This window comes from Caretta caretta, chromosome 6, assembly GCF_965140235.1.
Source record: "Caretta caretta isolate rCarCar2 chromosome 6, rCarCar1.hap1, whole genome shotgun sequence".
Classification (NCBI taxonomy): domain Eukaryota; kingdom Metazoa; phylum Chordata; order Testudines; family Cheloniidae; genus Caretta; species Caretta caretta.
In genome coordinates, this window is record NC_134211.1 from 39,021,265 (window position 1) to 39,043,416 (window position 22,152).

The window sequence follows — 22,152 nt, forward strand, 5'->3', positions numbered from 1 at the left end:
ATATTGGGAGCTGCAACAGCATTTGGGCTATTATAATTCAAGAGCACCAGTTGCTGTAATAGGTTTAAAGCATCCACTGCTAATACACAAAAGAGTTAAGATCACACTGACACTACGCAAAGGTATAGAGAAATGTAGTACCAAGGCTTGAGGACAAGAGCAAGAAATGCTTCTCTCTAATAGCCCTCAGTAACTTCTATATATAGAAAGTATAGAGTTTGAAGGCCAGAGTCATCTAGTCCGAATTCTTCGATATCGCAGGCAACCAATACCTGCACACTAAACCCAAAGACCGAAATTAGGCCAAAGTATTACAACACAGAGAAGACTAGACTATTATGTGCCACAGGCAGAGAACAAAGGGACTGAGGCACACCAGTGAGACAGAGAGTAGAATAGAACATAGACAATCCAAAAAATAGTGCTAGACAAACTTTTGAGCTTAAGCTACTTATTTTCAATTTACTAAAGAATGTTCAAAATATATATTTTCAGGAGTTCAGCCAAAAGAACCATCCAACAAAGAAAAATGGTTTTCTAATATTGTCATTAGTTTTGTAATCATAAAAATGAGGTAAGCTTTGTTTCAACCGAAGTTTGAGATTGATTTAATACGCTAATGTGGGGATACATCAAGCAAGTAAAGCTACTGTTAGTTTATTCCATCTTCCCCATAGAGCAGGAAACTGTTAGAGCCGTACATCTGATCTCAATTCAAGCCCTAGGAACTACTGAAATTTCAAAATGCAAAGGGAAGTGTAAGCATTAGAATAAGTACTCCAGGGTACCTCCCTTCCTATCACCATCATGTTAGACTGGTTGACTAGTCTGTCACATTCATTATTTTATTAATCAATAGTTTCAAAAGAGGCCACCTTTTAAATTCTTCATTTTAGAATACAGTAAATATTCTATTTTTGTCATAGCACGCCCACACCCCACTGCCCCAAAACTCTTAGGACATGGTACCAGCCTATCATTTATTAACATGAGCTCCTTTCATCTTATATTACCTGAGATGCTAAGAACTTTGGCAACCATTTCTTACCCAGAACCGGACGGGCTCTATCAGCTGAAGAAAGTTTCAATTTTGCTTTTAACTGTCCTAAACCTTATATTTACTTCCAAGAAAAGTTTAAATTTCAATATTTTATGAATTACTAAGATCAGAAATCCTTCAGAGTGCATTTAGAGGACAGCTTGCTAGTTATCTTCTCAATCTAAAATATTTCAAGAGTTCAAGAACATCTGTAAAAAGTGAAAAAGCATCTAAAACACTAAATAATATTTTCCCATGACTTTAAATAGTTCATTTCCTACTATACCTTTTAAAGTCACTGCTTAAAATATTAAGGAATTCTTGGTATGTTTCAATTTCAGTGATATTTCTGAAACTATGAGCATATACAATTGTCTCGTAAGCCACACAGTCTTAGGGGAAAAAAATGAGGAAATTTCCTCAAGCCTGAAATTCAATGCACAAGTCTTTATCCATCTTCTGAAAATGTTTACTTTAGTATTTCACATAAAAAGGAGTAAACTACCAGCAAATGAAAGGCAAGAAATGCCACTCTTTTCAAAACATTTCTCTTGGCCCATCTGAAAGTTTTACAGAGGTAAATTCAGCTGCAATCTTATAGACTGTCACCCTTGTAACACTGTACATAGAAGAAGAGCGTTATTTGATAACCAGAAAATTCACTACAAAATATAATTATATCATGTTTTTGGTTACTTATTTGCAGATAGAGACCAAAAATTGCCATAGAAAAAATGTGATTAGCAGAAAGACTAGTAGCCTTATATTATTACAATAAAATGCAATGTTTGGACCTGCTCTTAAGTACCATTATTCAAGTTTCTTACATCTCAAATTTTAAACTATTTCTTCAGTTGTTAAAATAGGATTTCAGAAGGCCAAATCACTCAGTATGGAACAGACCTTGGCTAATCTTCTCTAGATGAACGCACACACTAACTTCATGGTAAATTGGAGAGTTAGAATGCTACAAAAAGCCCCCCACAAAATCAGCAATTTAAAAATGCAGTCTGTTTGTACAATTGTTTAGTCTTATCTAACATCTGCTCAGTAGCAAAAACTACAGCCATAAAATTAACAAACATATCCTCAGCATGAATACTTGTGCTAAAAATGCATCTATTTACCATTTAATTCAAAGCACCTATTCCAACTTATACATAATTTTCCCCTTCAGAATCAGTGCTATTGAGTTACAGTAATAAAACTATGTTTTAATGGAATGCCATTTTCCAAAGCCAAGTTAATTGCAATTTTGTTAGCAGACAAAATTAACACTATCTAGATAACATACAAACTGGTATGATGATTCTTCTGACTACCCTAACAATTGGGATTCTTCCTTATTCAGTAGTTTGCTGAGGATCACATCATAGTAAGGGCTAAACACCATCTTGTTATAGTTGACAAGGCGAACGTACTTGACAGCAATTTCTTCCATCTCTCTTTGAATAGGCCCTAATCCCCCAGGAATAGCAGGAAATGATTTCTGATGACCAGAAGCCAGATAGCTCTCCAAAAATTCCTGAATTCGTGAATCTGGAAAAAAAAAAAACGACCAATGTACTTTTAAATACAAAACAACAATGCATGTGATCTTCCTCCATGGTGCACTACCAAAAAAAACCCAAACCCACATTAAAAAGAATTGGTGAGAACACCCTGTGTTATGTACTTCAATCCAGAGACTCCTCTGAGCATAGACTCCCAACATTATGTTTTACTGTCCAAAAAGATTGTTTAAATAATCATCACTTCAGGCAGTACACTTGGTGATGCAGGTGGTGGGGCAGCTCAGTGAAGATCCAAGTTTAGGAATAGATCACTTCTACAGTTGGAACTTGGGCAACTACATTTGAAAATTCTGACCTGATTTTCAGAGTTGTTGAGCTGCCCAAGAGGTCAAGGTAAGGCACTCAACTTTGTCTAGTGGCTCACCATACATCAGAAGCAAGTGTTATTAAATAAATCAATCAATCAATCATACAAAACAGGTTATTCAATGGGTTTACTAGTAGCAAAAGTAAAAAGCATGCTTGAGAACACTGCATATACACTCCAAGATTACCTATCAATTTGCATATAGTGTTGTCAGAATTTCCCAATGTCTGGATCTGTCCTTTAAGCACAATCTCTTTCTCAGTTGTCAATGGCATGAATCCATGTTGGGAAAGACAGCTACTAACTTCAGCACAGACCTTCTCACCAACAGTAGCCAAAGATTCACTCAGATTAAAGGAGCTAGAGAGAACACAAAGGAGTAAACCATTCCTTAAGGATTGTTGCTTAGTCATTTATTTTGACTCTTTACGATCAGTCCAATTATATTGATTTGAGCTGCCTATATATAAACAAAACACTTGTTCCTCTCACCACCACTGTCTATGGCAGTCATCCTAAACCTACAGGTGTCTGCACATATGTACAGAACAAACAATTTTGTGAAGGATGGAGGGAGACTGGTCCAAGCTATGAAGCTTGGTTAATTGCCAACATGAAGCTGTGGACTTGGTAGAAGACTTCACATGAAAGACAGTAATGACAGCAAATGAATTGTTTGCCACAGGAATGTCAGATGGGGAGGAAAGGAATAAGGTGGTTAATTTCCTTAGGAAAAACTGCTAGCTTTGTATACTTGTGTGAGCGAAAGCCCTCCATTCTAATTGCTTGTCCCTTCTATCCTCTCCTAAGTTTCTTGAAGTCAAGAGAGTAAGAGAAGCCCATGCAATCAATACTCACTAGGATCACAACAAAATTAAGCCACTGAACACCACTTCCACTATTGAACATAGCATAGGTGAGAGATGCTAGGTAGGAGTCATTCAGATACTCACGGAAGGTGCATTCCCGTCAACAACACCTTTATAATGGTTTTGATTTTGTCAGCAAACCCTGGCAGATTGGAAAGCGCTGCACCTGCTACATTGAACATGACCAGGAGGATAGCACCCGTCACGGTGAGCTGTCCCAGCTCCAGCTGCATTTCCTGAAAGCGGGTGTGGTCCATTAACAATGTCTGCAACGACAGAGTAAAATCAAAATACTGGGATAACAAAGTATAGTGAAGATGAAATTATGAGGCCAGGTAACATAATGAAGATTATTCTGAAAACTGAATTCCGTTAGTACACTGACTTCAAAATTGTATCAGTATTCCATTCATCTGAAGGGTGGGCCAATGGCACCAACGCCACACTGAGTAAAATCTGTAAGCAGCAAGTTCGGAAGCCCAGAGAGGAAACATTCTCCATTTGCTTCTCCTACAAGATTTCCCAATTTGCTCCTCAAACCAGATTCCCAGATAGCAGTATAATTCAATGGCACTGTTAATATATAGCAAAAAGATGCAATACTCAGAAAACAGTCCTCTTCAAATTAAAAGCTTTTACTATGGTTAAAGTTAGATAATTACTAGAGATTCCTCTCTCTAGGACCCTTCAAGGGATTGGTGTTGCAGTGGGATAGTGCACCAGTCTTTTATTTCCAACACCTAATTACACAATCAGTCTAGTCAAATATGGTCCATTTAATCTGATATTTTCCCTCTAATGGTGGACAGTGCAACAAATCCACAATGAACAATTATAGAATAACCTTCCTACGGGAGAAATCTTTCTACACTGGTTAGTTAGTGGCTGGTTTATGGACTGAAGATGTTTGGATCCATTATATGCTTTTTACCCTAAGGCAGACCCAAGGTTAAGTCTCAGTAAAGGTCTCATCTTAGTGCTCAGAGGACAGTTGTTTCCATCCCAAATACCACCATTTATGTTTATTAAAACTCAGCATGATAGGCAGTTTGCGCTCCAGAAGTGGAGTATCAGGGATTAGTAGGTGAGAACCAAGGTGATTTAACAGAGCTGTGTTGGTAAACTTGCACAATGCCTGGGGCTTTATCTAATGTTTTCAGTCCCGCACTTTCATGAGCACTAATTCAATTCACAAAAAGAAGAGAGTGTTTTTTAAAAATGCTGATGTTTCATCTTTGAATTACTCCGCTTCTATTACAGATGGATTTGTTTCAAGACAAACGAATAAAAATATTCTCCTTTTGAGATAAAAAGTTAAAAAACTTATTGGGTTACTACATTCAAAATAAAGCATGAGAGTTATCAATTAATGGATCACATTACACCAATCATAATTTATAGTGAACAATGTAAACTTTTGTAGATCAGTTGTGAATGTTAGTTTTCTGAAGTCTCTCACACGTCCCTCCCTCTCAAAACAGAGTTACAGGGAAATACATTAGATGGTTCATAAGATACGAGTTATAACCACCATAAAGGGGAAAGATTTTGTAGAGAGTTCATCCTGGGTGGGCAAACAGCTGTTTGATTACTTAACTCGATGTCAGTTCTTGACATGTCATATCCCTTATGCTTCTCCTCCATCAAACTGAATACAATGGTCAAAGTTAATGGAATCTCTCTCTCTAGGTTTACAGTGGTACAACAGAATCTAGCTGCACTGCTTCTACAATAACCTGAAGGTTGTCAATCTAGTTTAAATTCAGAGGTTTGGGTTCAGAATCTTCCCAGCAATGAACTAGCTGTCCAGGTCTTAAATATAAGAAGGTAAGAGACAATTGATTAAAGATATCAAGACAGAAAGACAATTCTTCTACTGCGAAATCCTAAACCTGAGATTTATGCTATGAGCCTCCTACACAAAGAGATAGTTAAACGGAGACATATTGCATGCATAAAACCAGACATTAGTAATCAAAACATCTGCTCAGTCATGCAGGAAGAACTCTTTTCAGCATCTTTTTTCTTTACAGTTGCTGCAACTCACATAACATAATGCACTTTATGAACCACTGTAGTGAGAGACCATGTGACAGTGTTTGAGAGTGATATATACATACATAACCCACAGAAAATTACAAAATCATACACAGAAAATTCATAATGGAACTCCCTAAAGGATCACCTATTAAAGAAGTAACCTGAGAAAAAGAATACATTATGATTTGTATTACAGTAGCATCAAGGTTTCCCACTGAGATTGGAACACTCCTGTGCTGGGCACTGTGCAAAGTATTAGACTATCCCGGTCCTGAAGAGTTTACAGTCTAAATAGATAAGACAGAAAAATGGTGGGAGGGAAATCAAAGGCCCAGAAAAGGAAATGACTCGTACAGTGACACAGAGCCAGGAACAGAACCAAATCTCCAGATTCCCAGTCCAGTGCTCTATACCAGAGATGGCCAACCCGTGGCTCCGGAGCCACATGCGACTCTTCAGAAGTTAATATGCGGCTCCTTGTATAGGCACTGACCCTGGGGCTGGAGCTACAGGCGCCGACTTTCCAGTGTGCCGGGGGGTGTTCACTGCTCAAACCCTGGCTCTGCCACAGGCCCTGCCCCCACTCCAGCCCTTTCCGCCCCGAGCCTGCCATGCCCTCTCTCTTCCCCCTGCCCACCTCCCAAGCCTCCTGCACGCCATGAAACAGCTAATCGGGAGGTGCAGGGAGGAGCTGATCGACAAGGCTGCCTGTGGGCAGGAGGCGCTGAGAGCGGGACTGCTGACGTATTACTGTGGCTCTTTGGCAATGTACATTGGTAAATTCTGGTTTCTTCTCAGGCTCAGGTTGGCTACCCCTCCTCTATACAGTAGATTACACTCCCTCACCTTCAGTTAAACTTCAGTTTTGAAGAAAAATAAAAAAAAATTCAGAATGTTGTTATCCTATTAAAAGAGTTGCAAGAGTTCCAGTTAAAATACTAAAAGATTTAGGATTTATGTCAAGAACAAGGTTATAGATCCAAATGATTTCTGCTTTTTCACCAAACACTGTGTAGAAAATTAAATAAAAGAAGCTACGTCTTCTCTTAAATACCTACTTCTGGGAAAGGCCTGTGCACATGATCCCACTTAAGCAGCTTTAGATAGGCCCAATTCTGTACAGCAGCAGGACACAATACAGGAACTCCACTAGCTGCAGCACCAACACCAGGGGAAGGTGGATTTTTACACCTCAAGTTGGCAAGATCATCTGATGCTTCTTGCAGCCAGTCGGTGACAAAGTCTAGAGAATCTGAAAGAAAGCAGTTTGGTAAAAATCTTACTTTCAGGAGTTATCTTTTTTCCCCCCCATGAATAGTTTTCAAATAATACCACTACTAGGCTCTCCTAATACCCACGGTGCTAGTTACTGAGATGCATTTTATTTACTTTATGATTCAGAACTTCTGGAGGACACCAACGCAGATTGAACACAGAGAACCTTGTGGATGGAAACCACAAATTAATCTGGCAGTACTACAGACTAGCATGTTGATGCTGATTTATAGTGCCATATATTACATGGATATCCCGGGTCTGGGTTTGTTTTAAATGCAGAATTGTTGTACCGGTAAATTTCTTGAATTGAAGCCTACGGACCAGAGGTATCTCTATTTGCATCATGGAGCAATGTAACAAAATACTTATTTTGGTGGATCGTTTTGTGTTTGTGACACCAACATGCAAAGGCACATAATTCAGAAGAGGGGAAAAAAAGTCATACTTGGCTGTTTCTCAAAAATCCTCTGAAACTTCTCTCTTTCGTATTCAACAGATTGTTGCATTAAATGCGGCCTAATGCTACTGACAGCAAAGTTAGCCATGTCCATTTTCATTAAGTTTAATACAGAGAAAATTGCTCTGAAAAAAAAAAAAAGAAAAGAAAGATGTCATTTTTTCAAGCAGGGTTGCACATGTTTAAAACGTACAGTTTGTAAGATTTACTTAGCATAGATTGTCCAAGGAAATGAGCTATTAAGAACACTAAAAAAGCATGATAAGTATTGACGTGGAGCTTGAAGTGTTGGGAGAGATTGCCAGGGTAACGAAGCTTGTTCGCCTGTAAAGAAACTTCTAAGAATGTACTAGAGTCCTTTTCACAGATCAGTTCTCTTGGGACATGTGTCACCACATGCTGAATTTAGGAAAGACTTAGTTCTCAGCCTAACACAAGGCTTATCGCTATACATGTGCATACTCGGACCTCTGTCAACCTGTGCATGTATACTCTGCGAGGGAGCTAAATAAAAGTGAAAAGGTCATGGAAGAAATTAACTCCAATGTCTACTTAGGTGTAAACATTTCCATTTAAAAAAAGAAAAAAAAGATGTTCTCCTCTAAGGAAATCCTTACTATTGGAGACTACAAAGTTAGGAAATGCCTTAGTCAGGCAAGACACACAAATGGCTCAATACGCTACTGATGACAGTTAACAAAATTCCCTAAAACTGTTGATAACTTGCACAATTTATTTAAATGAGATAGTAACAAAACAGAAAATGGCATCTGACATATCCAGGCCCTATATGCTTTCCACTTTTAAACACCTGTAATACATTCTTTTATTACATATGAGAAAGGAGGTGGACGGGGAGAGATGAGGGAGGAATTGGCTGAAGAAGACCGTAAAGCTGAGTGAACGTTATTTTCTAATTTATTTAATGTATCAGCAGAAAGGAAAGTGAACAAGGAATTCATGCTTTTTCTTAAGACGGTCTCCCAGTATCCAGGGAAAGATCCTCTCACCTAAATATGGCATTTCAGAAAATGATTGTTTCCAATTACACAAAGGTACAAACAAATACCTTCAGTCCACCAGAACCAAAAGGGTCCTTGCTAATAGCTGCTGGAATTTTCTTCTTTATAATTTCCCCCCTCTGCTTGCTTTATATTTTTCCAGAAAGAAATTTTTGCTAGCAGACTGTATATGCTACCAGCATGCACAGATAAAATTTGGATCTTTAACAAGGATCTACAAGCAAATTTGAAATAAGTGACCCACAGTCTGATTCCTTGCAATTCCTTAACGTCATTCCAGTACCTGAATAGTGGGACTATTTCATGAATGTCTTTCAGTTTCTTAATTTCCTCATCTCTAACTGGAGCACAAAGGGTCCCCATCATTCCAATGATGAATTGTGCCAGCTTAGAAATATCCAGGGCCCCATTCACTGCCTCCTGCTTTATCAGATCCAGATCCAGAACTTCAGTAATCTGATTTCTTAATCTAGTATGACCAGGCAATAAGAAAGATAGAAGAGTCTGAAAGAAAACATTTTCATTTTGTTAGTTTTTCACAACAAACATTATTGTTTCACCATCTTCAAAGGAACTGAATAATGGTCTGAATTAACAACCAAATTCATACTGGATTTCTATGGCAGATGACATCTTAATAGTTGTTCAAAACATAGGGTCACAAAAATTACACAATATATTTTTTATATCATAGTTTTCCTGCATTCTATACAGTATTAGTGTTATTCAGATTGTAAACTCTTTGGAACAGGGAGGGTTTTTTCAGTGGTGGGAGGAAGGGCACACATGTATGCAGCGCAAAACCTAGCCTCTGATTATTTGTGCTTCATTAGCACCTGTCACATTTTGCTACTGCAATCTCAGAATTATTAAAGTAACATAACCTGCAACCTTCCCTTCATCTAACATGACTCGGCATTTCTTGCTTTCACATTGGATTACTTTTCCCCCCATATATGCATGCAGCTATAGATAAAGTTATTGTCTAGACTTCTACAGAGCACTTTACACACAGTTGTTATATAGCGATGGCATACAGTTTGTATATTTGTGCCATGTAATCTCTGTAAATTACTTCTGATATCACACATTCTTACCTCTTTAATCTCCCCCACAAGTTTAATTGAATGATCGTATGTTGGCGGATCTTCGCTTAACTGGGCTTCCAGACAATCCCAAAAAGCTTTGTGTACAATCTCTTTTACGGTTTTCTCCAGGCTGTTGGTAAACACAACAATATCAAAAGATGACAGTTAGTATCTTACATGTAATGAATTAGAGAGTTTAGAGGAGAAAACTGCCATTTTAATCAGGCACAAGAGTATAAAAACTGGAATGATTTGGAATGGCTGACTTCACAGCTGAAAAGATACATGCAGAGTAGGCGAAAAACAAAAAACAAAAACAAGACCCTTAAAAGTATCCAGAAAATGACACTTCTAAAAGTAATCTATAAAGAGAAGACAAATCACAAAATCATAATTTATTTTGTCTACACACGAACAACATCTGTGTTTCTTAGCAATACGTAACCCATTTAACTTCCTAGAAGCAGTGCAAGTCCTCTGGGTAAAATTTTGAAAAGTGAAACCAGAATGTGATAGCAGTGAGGTACTTCCTTCATCACTGAGCACAACTCACCGTTTGTCAAAATACATGGGCATTAAGATATTTTTTACTAAATTGGATGGCCAAATTCAGACTTAGTGTAGATAATCCCATTACTTCAACAACAAGTTACAAGTTCAAATGTTCTGATTTAATTGTGCAACTTTACTAAAGCCGCATATGTTCATACCAGATCTGAATGTGGCCTTGATCCTTTTTTGAAGATGCCTGGGGCTACCTTGGAATTCTTACTCCATTAACCACTGAAGTTCAGGCAGATCCTGAAAGCAGTAACCATTTGTTCCGAGAGCAACCTAAGGGTATGTCTACACTTCAAACGCTACATAGCTTCAGTCCAGACACTACCTGTGCCGACAGGAGGGGTTCTCCCATTGGTGTAATGGCAATTCACCTCCCTGAGAGTCAGTAGCTGGGTTGACAGAAGAATTATTCTGTCAACCTAGCGCTATCTAAATGGGGACTTATGTTGGCTCAGGATTTTTCACACACCCAACCCACATAGTTAATTTGACCAAATTTTCTAGTGTAGACCAGGCCCAAGAGTCAACCTTAGAGAGTTACTACAAAGGAAGAGGATGTTAAAGAATACAGAAGAGTAAAATAGTGGTGCTAGAATGAAGAAGTGGTGAAAAGCTAAGAAACGTTACAAAGCTAAGAAAACACATTACAATTCTTTCCATGGAATTTTTCCCCAAACGTATCTTCATATTCCACTCTTACATCCAAAGGATTGATATAAACTGCTATTTATTTCTATCAGTAACCATCTTACCTGCCTTCTGGTAATTCAGCTGGTTTAATCTGGAAGCCTCCATTGACTACAATTTCATGTGCTAATGCCATATTAGAAACTCCTTTCGCTGTTTCCATCAGCTCTTCCATCGACACAAGCCGAGGGGAACTAGCTGTAACATTAACAAATATATGACATTTCATTATTCTTTCAAAAGCTGGAGGTAAGATCCTCCTCCACCGTTCCGCCAGTCGGCCAGTACAAAGGAGATGAGAGCCAGTAGACAAACCCAGCTGAGGATGCCCTCGACGCTGTAGATCTGATGAGGCTGTTTTCTCTCCCACCCCAAAGGGACTCGTCAACAGCATTGTTGTGCTCCAATCAGCCATCAACTAGGCCCCAACATGCCTGTGACCTCTGCTGCATCAAGTCCCTCCTTAAAACACACATCTTTTAGGGCTATAGAATGAAGTCCTTCCCACAGTGAAGGGGGCAAACCATTTCTACAAAATATGCAAACAACATTGTGGGGCCAACAAGCTTCATATGCAACCTCACCATTCAGTCCTGGAGATTTCCGCTGCATTTATCATGTGCCCACTGCCATTTGGATTATACGTTTTTCAAGGCAGGGAGGGAATCTCATCTTCCAAAGTATCTGTAAAGCACTTACACCACCACCACCACGCAAGAAAACAGCTAGTTTCCCCTTCTCTACTTTCAGTGGAACCAGCAACCTCTTTGCCCCGTTTCCTGAAACCAGGGTCTTGCTATTCCTAACTTGCTAATGATTTCAAGGCCTAGCCTGTGTGCTGATGCCACAGCTTTTCTCCTTCCATTCATCTCTGTATACTCAACGGGACATGGGCTGCGCCACATCCTAGAGCACAGCAAGTAGCCGGAGACTGGGGTTTGGAGTGGCATGAGCATTAGAAAGTGCACACAGGAATGGGAGGCAGCAGTGCAGCAGGACACCACACAGAGCAGGTCCAGCTTTCATTAGGTAGTAAAGGAAAGAGGTCACTAGCTATAGAAAATTGGGAGGTGGAAGGTCACTGGGTAGTAAAGCCAAGCCTTGAAAACAGCACCAGCTGTCCGTGCTCAAATTTGTCCTGACTTATATACACACCAGTGGGCCAGAGCGGATATTGCTGTGATACAGAATGTGCCACTGCATTAGCAGCATGTAGCAATAAGTGTGGCAAAGATGATAACGATGCTGATATAACAGATGCTGATTAAGGGAGTAAAGTTGCACCCCCTAAAATCAACTGGAGCTTTGCTGTTGACCTTCTTAGGAGACGGTCACCCCCCCCCCCCCCCGCTAGTAGCAGTGCCTATGTCAGTGCTAAGCAGCACAGAGACAGAGCAGGCCTCAACGAGCTATTCCGAGTAATAAAGCATGTGCCTTCCAAAAACTGAGAAGAAAAAGGAAGAGAGCTCTTCTCCGGTCCAATCATCTGTGAGAAGAGACTATATCATTAGCGCCATCAGATGAAGAGAGGGCTGGCCAGACTTCTCCCCAGCTGGACAGAAGGAAAAGTGAGAAAGAGGAAGATAAAGAACAACAGAAAGCAAGGACTGGTTGCTGTGTCACCCTGTGATTGTGATAATTCTGTCGCTTCAATTCCAATTTTGGCAAAAACATTACATATATAGATTACACACACCCCACACTGAAATAAAACTCCCTGAGCCATACTAATCACACACTGGGTTAATTTGGAATAGATTTTTTTTTTTTAGATCGACGAACAGGTTTATATGATTGGGTTTATGTGGGTAAAAACCTTCTACATGGAAGAGGCCCTTCATTAAGGGGCCTTTCCCCAACTGTCTGCTACACAAAGTGTCATTTATTTAATAAAGAATTACCTGTGCTACTTTGTCATAAACAGCTCTTCACCCAGCACTCTAGACACTTGTATGTTACTGCCTAGGGTTTGATCCTGCACAATGCCTGTGGGGAGTATTGCAAAGTCTGAAGTCATGAGCAGACAGGCAGTGCACTCACTCTGCATTTAAATCAAAGTGCTCTTGCCTGATAGGCAGGAATAATTTGGCAAACAGCAGAAGTAAAGACTAAAAAGGGAACCTATAGTTAAGCACCTCATTTGTATGCTGAAAAATGCACTTAAGCACATCTCTTGACCTTAGCCCCTTCTTTACCCAGCACTCATGACTTGATACCTCTCACTGCAGAGGACTATGCCTAACACTTGACTTTTGCGTTTGTTCACACATGCACTGCAGCACGCTGGACTCTCTGAAGGGCATCTTGCAATATCAGGGCTTAGAGCATAAATCCCATAGGGAATGGCTCCTGTGTTTGATACAGCTCCAAACACCATCATGCTCAACAAATAATTAGCACCGTTTTCAAAAACAAAAACACAAATAATAAAATGCATTGTATTCAACGGCTCAAGACATAATTGTTGCCAGGCTTTTGCAAATATCATCTGGGGTAATTCTGCTTCTTTAGCCATAAGCAGAAATCATACCCAGGGAAATTCCCATTTGCTTTTTCATTTGTTTTACCTATAGGGACTTGCAAGTCATACCAGACTTGTCAGAGTCAATAGTAATATCATAACCAGCTCCTACATTAAAAACAAAAACACCAAACCAGAAAGACCATACTCTGGCAATAAATTTTAACACGTGATGATCTGGCAAGAATGTTTGTCACTGCCCTGTAGCATTGGGACTGAAAATGTTTCCAGCCCCATTAAAGCTTCATTAATTTTCAGACTTAAGGTACACTTCACTGACTGGCAGAACCAAAAGCTGACACACCCTTAGATTTGACCTCTTTTGGGGGGTAAGGGCCATTTGAAGGTTCCTCCCACTTAAGGAAACAACTATTAAAACTATAAACCAAAGGCTACAACCCTCCAGAAAACTAAGCAGATGGATTGGATGATGTAACAAGAAAATGAGTATACTATATTGGGGCCAGATCCTGTAAATACTTTTAGACACTCAAATATTCCCACTGAAGTCAGATGACTCACAAGAGTTCTCAAATTGGGGGTTGTGACCCCTTATGTGGGGGTCACAAGCAGTCAGCCGCCACCCCCAAACCCCGCTTCGCCTCCAGTTTTTATAATAGTGTTAAATGTTTTTTTTAAATGTGGTTTTAATTCATAAAGGGGGAGCACTCAAAGGCTTGCGGTGTGAAAGGGATCATCAATACAAAAGTCTGAGAAGCACTGAGTTACTCAGATGCATAGGTATTTGCAGGTGCAGGCCCTTGGTTAGGATCACAGACACAGGCATGTACATGACATATGTAGAATACACCACTCTACTGATTCTGGCTCACAGTAATGTTAGGTGCAAAGGGCTGAAGTTTATTAATACCTGTGCTTTCCTTCCCCCCCTCCCTTATGGGTATCTCTAGATACAAACAGGACCTCTATTATTTGCCTGTGGGCTTTCAGCAACAATAGGGTTTAAAGTAGATGTAGATTTCACATAGTAGTGGAGGGTGTAAGAGACACTATTTCAAATGTTCATGGGAGCCTCCATTTCCACAGGGTGCTCTACAATAGCACTCATATTCTCCCCCAACAAAACACAGCACCTGGAGAATGACTACAAGAAACCTGATTGCGGCTCCTTGCTAGAAATTGCTAGAGGAGACCACACAGAGGCTGCCTAGGACGTGTAGTGTGCCTCTGACACCCTGCTAGTTTGGGACCTAAATTTGGATCCCTGTACTTTGCAAAATCGACCTGATACAAAAGCACAAAACAATTATTTAGAAAATGACAAATGGCCAAATTCTGAAGCTCTTATTCATGCAAAATTCCTATTTATTTAAATAAGAGTTTTGCTAACGTAAGGATTTGGCCAATAATTGCAAAAAGTGAACTGAAGGAACAACTCTTCTCTAGGAGGATGTGGGTGGTGATTTTACGATGGAAGGACAGCCAGGCAGGGTGGCAATCCCACAATGTTGATGAGCGCCTTCCACCCACGTTGACTTTAATAAGGATGGAGGGCATTTGCACCTTTAGAATCAAGCCCTAACCAACCAAGGCCAGTAAAATTATGAGTTGATGACAACGGAATTCCAGGACTTCTTCCAGTGACAGCTTTAACTTCTTGAATTTACTTCCTATAACTAACTGGAATGAATTCCTAACCTACTTTGGGGAAGAAACACATTTGTTGGTTTTTATTCTGGTACTGTGGCCTGATCAGGAGTGCTTGAGGGGTGCATTAACTTATGGCAGTCTTACCCAGCATGCCTATAGGCTGTTTCAAAGGACAGAAAAGCCAACCACATTAAAGAAAAAAAATGTTTGCTTCTCCTTTTTAAATGGTTAATGATTGATACAATATTTAATTAATTACACAATAGTTAATTGCATAGTAACTAATGAGCCTTTTAAAGGAATCTAAACTTTTATCTTCGCAACAAGAAAAAAATGTATTTTTGTACTTTATTTTAACAGATTTGCTTACATTGAGCTGTGTTGCACCTGTGTGGACTTGAGGAACTTTGTCGTATCCTCGCTCTCATAGACTGATCTGGGTTGTTCAAGCTGTCCTCTTTGATACCCTCTGAATCGCCTAATTTTTCTTCACTTGTATGTGGAATATCAGGTTCCTGAGACATTTTCAACGTTTCTTTTTTTAGGGAAGAGAAAAAAAAAACAAACAGAATGGAACTGAATGGATATATACTCTTCCTGCCCTTGCAAAAAAAAAGCAAAATCAGAAAAATTCCCTGTATAGGTATAGATATATCAGAGATCCCCCCTCTTAATTTTTTTTAAAAGGTTTAAAATAAGGAGATCCTTTCAATGCGATTATCATTTACTCAATATTTTTGTTCACAAGCCCTCAAAAATCTGAAACGGTTTCCTTCCCATAATGTACATGATAGAGACAAAATATCTGGTTTGTTTTTTTAAGATTGCTAATGAGTGCTTGACTTTTTAAAATATATATTAAAAGACAAGAGACCCCGAAGCATTTTATGCACATATGTTACTTGGATTTTGAAGTTAGATAAAGGATAAAGGAATTAGATAGAGGAAAAGTAGATTACATTTTTAACCTACCATTTTAGAAATTATCCCTACTAAGGAGTGTAATAAAATGTTTTGCTCATATGTTCCAGAACTGTAGCCAAATTCTGCACTGACTTATTATCAGAACTCAGTGTAATCCACCTGAAGACAATGGGATCCACCTGCAGATAGTGAGGTAAATCAATGCAGAATCTAGCTCCTAAATTTTAATTCCATACAAGAGGCATGATTTATCCACACCAGGAAGTTAGGAGGATTTATTAAAAACCATAAAAAACCCTGATTTAAACAAACAGTAGTTGTGGAGATTACAATGTTGGATTTTCTAGCATAATATCACATCACATACACTTTAGAATACTTCCTTGGTACACTGCAAAAGTGGCATTTGTAAAATATTTTACTCAATTCAATAACTTTACTTCAACTATTTCACGTTCACTTTTTCCCCTGAAGTATGTAATTTGCATGTCTTCATTTTAAAGAGTACCTACTATATATTAAGTTTCCATTCACTGGTCATGGCTTCAGGTAATAATAATTATAATACCTAGCTCTTAAATGGAAAGCTAAAAATATTAAAAAAATATATCATTGCTCTGAAATCAAATATCCAGCATCTCCTATTTCACAGAATATCCTCTGCATGGGGGGGATGGGGGGGGAATAAAAAACAAAAAACCCACCACTTACTTTTTCACTTAATATCTGTGGACCACAGGCTGCAAAAGATGAAAGAGTCAGGCTGTCAGCAAGATAAACCATCCCAGGATCACCTCAAGGCTACTAAAGGAAAACTGGAGCATAGGCCTATACGGATGAGAAGGTAGCAGGAAGTAATACAGAAAAAAGACAAGAAGCTGCTCTGAGTTTTTTATACAATAATTAAAAGACTGAACCTGGTGCATCCTACCTCCCCCATCTTAGAGGAGGTAACAGGAAAACTCAATGAGTTCTTGAATTATTTTGTATTACGTAGTGACTAAAGGGCCCAATTGTGCGAGGTGCTACATACATTCACGTAGTAAGAGACGGTCCTCTGTCCCAAACAACTTACAATCTAAATTGCCAAGACAGATAAAGGGTACGAGGCAGGAAGTATTATTATTCCCATTTTACAAATGGAAAAGTGAGACAAAGAGTTTAACTTGTGTAAGGTCACACAGGAAGCCTATGGCAGAACCAGTAACTGAACCCAGATCACTTGTGTTCCAGTCCAGCATTTTAGCCACAAGACCAGCCATGCCCCAATCTGTAAATTGCGCCCTAGAGAGGAAAAGCTACAGCATGCATTCCTCGCTGCGTGACTGAACCAGCACCGGAATCACTGACCATCTCTACATCACATTTCTAATCACTTGAGCCATCCAACCTCCACGTACAGGACTCCATCCAGTGCAAACAGACCAATGAGCAGAGAGCACTGAGACAAGAAATAGGTCCCATCCTTGAAACATGGTTCTGTAACCCACATGGATCTGCCGCCAACCTCCTTGCCCCATGGCATGCAAGGGATAACCTGAGCTCTTTCTGATAGTACAACAGCAGCCCCAACCAAGTTCCAGAGCCACCACGTCCCCAGTATACGAGAAAGGTAAGGATGGCAAGGTACCAGGATGTTCCATGAGCAGAAAGGGTAGAGCAAAGGGTCTCAGGCCTGGAGAATGATGGGTCACAGCTACAGTGAACAATGCAGCAATTAGGAGGAGGAGGTCTGATGACAAAAAGGCATCTAGAAGATGAGTACAATGATGGATGCTGTAGAAAAAACTAAGATGGATAAGGTAGATCTTGTTAAACAAATGGAAGACAAAAATTTAAAACAATTTGTATTTACTTTTTCTTGGAAAATAGTGCTGACACAAAATTTTCCCAAATATATCAAACAGATTAGATTGTTACTATCTATCCATTCACATAATGTGGTTTCCCCTACAGCCCCAATCTGCCGCTTCCTTTGAAAAATGGCTTCCAGAAATTCTGAATCTGAAGTGCAAGCATGGCTGTATTACAATCTCTCTCTCTTTATGCACCACCACAATATCTGAGTGTGTCACAAGCATTAATGATTTAAACCACACAACAACCCTGAGATATAGGGAAGTATTATCTTTATGTTACAGATGAAGAAATTGAGGCATGGAGTGGAATAAGTGATTTACTCAAGTTCATACAGCAGATCGCTGGCAGAGCCAAAAACACAGACTAGGATTTGGCAGACATGGGCTATCTCCCAACCTACTAGAACATCCTTCTTATGCTACAGGCTGCACTCTAATCGGTCAGTCTCCACAAAATAAAAGACCAACAGTTATACTCTCCAGGCTACACAGTTTCACATGTAAAATAAAAATTATTCTCCACATTTCATCTGTGCAGTGTCGCTTTGAAGAACTTCTATGCCATCTGATCAAAGACCTTTTATGCATTTGAGGCAGTATTTGTTAGGTTAGTGTCTAATTTTCAATAGTCTATTTTCACTAGATTGTTACTATTGTCTATTAGAACGTATCTAGAACAACTCCCGTTTGCACTGGTCAAATAAGCTTAACAATGTTTCTTCTGAATCAGCTAGCTGCATCTTTTGTAAAGAGATTGGAGTCCATTCAATTAAAATGAAAGGAGTCTGTTTCACTGGACTTCTCTTCACCTTCTTTTGACTAGAGAGAGAAATATAACAAATTTAAAATATTAAATTTCTTTTAAACTTAAAAATAATAATTTGCATGGACATGGCTCATTTCATTCAAGCACCTCAAACTGTCCTGCAAATATTGACAATGTTAAATAAATGTCGCAAAGCCCCTGTGAAGTATTATTTCCAGTTTTACAGATGGGGATTCTAAACCGCAAAGATGTTTAGGTCCCAATGCTGAAATGAGCTCCATGCGAGCTCTGGGATTTGTTCGTGTGTAGCTCATTGCGACAACAGTATCAAAATCACAAATCAAGTCACCATCCAGGCTGAGCACCTTGACTTCCCAGCTAGACAGATGATACTCACCCTTTAATAAGTGTCTCATCCAAAACCCACTGACTTCAATGGGAGTCTTTTGATTTCCATGGCCTTTGCATCAGGCCCTATCCACCTCGTGACAACCCGATTTACAACTTCATAAAGTAACAGTAGTAGTGAGCACTATTGCTCTCCTCTTTAGTAAACAAGCCAGGGAATCATGGGCTCTAGACTGCCAAGGCAAAATAAGCATGCAGAAATTGTTAACATTTACCTTGCTTTATTAATCCTTCCACGAAGTGCTGTAATATGATGCCCTGGGACACACTATGCTGCTGGAGCTGACCTACTGAATTAAGGCAAGTTCTAGAATTATTTGTTTTGCCTATAGTACTGTATGATTTTGCTAATGGTTCCTTACAGAATCATAGAAGATTAGGGTTGGAAAGGACCTCAGGAGGTCATCTAGTCCAATTCCCTGCTCAAAGCAGGACCAACACCAACTAAATCATCCCAGCCAGGCATTAAAAACCTCTAAGGATGGAGGTTCCACCACTTCCCTAGATAACCCATTCCATTGCTTCACCACCCTCCTAGTGAAATATTATCACTCCTTTTGGGCTACAGAATATTAGGAATGAAGGAGTCAAGCCAAACACGCACAGTAGGATGGCAGGAATAATAGGCTTTACCCACACCCCCACTGCATACCGCAGTTATCAACCCCCACACACCATGCTTTCCACTCCACATGTAGGGCCAGAACTTCAACCCCAAGCAAAACAACAGGAACCAGACAGAAAGCGAGGCCTACCCTCCGCGCCCTGACTCAGCACTGCAGCAGGGACACGGGGGCCTTTCCGCAGACAGGGAGCCGAGCCCGCCAGCCACAAGCCAACGCGCGGGCTTCCCTGGGGGCTGCTCCCCCAGCAGGGATGCGGGACGGAGCTGGCCTCCTCTTCCCCCCCAGGCACCGCCTTGCACACACTGGCAGCGAGCGGGCGGGCGGGCGGGCAGCCCCAGCCCCTAGCGGGGGGGGTGAGGTGTCTCTCCAGCCCCCGTGGGGACAGGGGCGCGGGTGCTGGCGCAGGACCAGAGCATGGGCCAGGCTCCGCGCCCCTCGCTTACCTGGGCGGCGGGCTGGGGAATCCCTTGGCGCCGGCAGCCCCAGTGACTCTAAGCAGCGGCAGCGAGGCGCAGGCAGAGGGAGTGGGCGAGCGCCCGCAGCTCTCCCCCCGCACGCCGGGCCCCGCTGCTCGCTCCGGTGCCGGCCTACGGTGTGTGGGGGCTTCGCAAAAGGCCGGGAGCGGCCAGCCTTGCGCAGGGCGGCGTCATGGCTCTGAGCCGGGAAACAGGAGTCGCCGCAGCAGCAGCAGCAGGGCCGGGAGGATGCTGCGGAGCTGCAGCCAGCCAAGGCCCGGGGGCGGCGCTGGCTGCACCAGCCGCTGGAGGGGGCTGCGGGCAGGAGCGAGCCAGCTAAGGAGGGGAGAGTGTCTTGGAAAGGGAGCATGCCAAAGACACAGAAGAGGAGGGCGAGAGAGTAGGGAAGTTTTCTTTACAAAAGAAAAAAAGCCAGATGTCTGACATGCTATGAATAAAGACTATATATATATATATAGACCAGGAAATGTATTTCGTCTCTTTAAAAAATTGATCCCTTAATTCTTTAAAGTGCATAATTTTCCTTGCAACTAAGCTGTGGTTATTTTGATTCAGTTAAGGTCTTATATAATGGAAGACTAAAAGCCCTTAGGGTAGATGGCTTGTAAAACTGATTGTGATAGGGTAGGTTATCTTTTTACACACACACGATCAGGATAGAAAAGAAATTTTAACAGTGACAAAAGTTAGACTTATTACGGCATTCAAATTATAAAGCTGTTGTCGGGTGAATGCAGAGTACTTACCACTGTCTATCTCCCTGTGGCTGCGTGGCACGGCCGGCTTTCCTCATCTAGCAGTACCACCAGCTCCGGCCCTGGTGCCGTCTGCCTCTTCTCCTGAAAAGGCCCTGCAATCAGGTCATCATAGCATGTTCCCCTCAGTCTGGGGTAACAGAGTCCAAACAAGAATCAGACATCTTTAAATTGGATCTTCATCCCCTGACTCTGGGCTCCGTGGTCCTTAGAGTCCCCTCTTACAGCTTTCAAGAGTCCCTATCCCCTTATATCAGGGGGCTTCAAACCACATTCCCTTATGGCTGGTAGGGGAACCCAGGCAGCCCTCCTCCTCTGGATTCTAGCCCAGGGACTCTGTAGTGAGTAGGCAAGAGCAGTCAATTCAGACCTACTTCCAGCTACCTCCCTGGACTTTGCTATGTCAGGCTAGTAGCAGGGTACCTACCGTCCCTTCCTAGGCCCACCATGTACCTGTATTCTTCTCAGGTACCACAGCCTCTCAAGATTCACCCTTCTTTCCTGGCAGGGCTTAACCAGGCTCCTCTTTAGCATCCTCCAACAAATCCCAACTGAAAAATATAAACTGACAATAACTTCTGTCCTCCTAGGGCTTGGCTTTTCATCCTTCTTTAAGTTTTCTCCTACTCCAATGAGAATGCTTCCCAGAAGTCTGCCCTTTTAAATCAGGGCTCATCACCAGAGCTTACTCCGGGTCTCTCTTGACCCTTTGCCAGAGTGTCAGTGCAGGAGAGGAACCAGGCCTCCTCTGCCCCAAGAAACCTTTTGGCCTGCAGCCCCACCATAGTAGCCAGCCAGCTCCTCCCCAGCTGGGTTTCATCCCACATTTGTCCTGGCCCAGCCTGCACCTGCAAACAGTGCACTAAGTGAGCTCCCTTTAACTGTTTCAGTGCCAGTAGGGGGGTTTACACTCCATCACAATGTAGTCTGGTTTTTGGAAAGAAAAGGTAAATAATTTTTTCTAATGGAATTCTGGACCATTGTTATGGATTTCCCCACTTTATTTACTACTATTTCTGCCTTTTCCAATAATCAGATATTTGAATAAGGGCTCTAAATCAGAGGTCTCCAAACTGTGGGGTGGGATGTACAGGAATGTTCAGGAGGTGGGGAGCCCAGGCCAGCCCCCATGGGGGGCAGGGAGGGAGCACCACCCAGTTCCGCCCCCACCTATGACCCCAGCTGCCAGCCTCTAACCCCTGTCCGTATCTCCACTGGATAGGAGTAAGGGAGGGTGCGATTTAGGGAGCACTGCTTTAGATTAAGTTCCTGAATTTAAAAAAA

General features: G+C 41.1%; 1 protein-coding gene across 11 annotated transcripts; it reads right to left on the reverse strand.

Moving 5' to 3' along the window:
- Positions 1-580: 580 nt before the first annotated feature.
- TCP11L1 (t-complex 11 like 1) lies at positions 581-20,391 on the reverse strand. 11 transcript variants are annotated; one of them, XM_048853476.2, is made up of 13 exons: positions 20,081-20,391; positions 19,227-19,298; positions 17,609-17,766; positions 16,690-16,806; positions 15,425-15,589; positions 10,988-11,120; positions 9,684-9,804; positions 8,870-9,090; positions 7,553-7,689; positions 6,888-7,081; positions 3,874-4,055; positions 3,108-3,280; positions 581-2,578 (listed from the first exon to the last, which is right to left on the reverse strand). In XM_048853476.2, the coding sequence occupies exons 5-13, from the start codon at positions 15,576-15,578 to the stop codon at positions 2,358-2,360; spliced, it is 1,536 nt and encodes a 511-aa protein (XP_048709433.1). In that variant the 5' UTR covers positions 15,579-15,589; positions 16,690-16,806; positions 17,609-17,766; positions 19,227-19,298; positions 20,081-20,391; the 3' UTR covers positions 581-2,357. The 11 variants fall into 11 exon arrangements, with proteins under 11 accessions (XP_048709433.1, XP_048709437.1, XP_048709429.1 ...); XM_048853480.2 differs by having other exon boundaries at positions 16,690-16,718; positions 19,227-19,301; XM_048853472.2 differs by having other exon boundaries at positions 19,227-19,301.
- Positions 20,392-22,152: the final 1,761 nt, after the last annotated feature.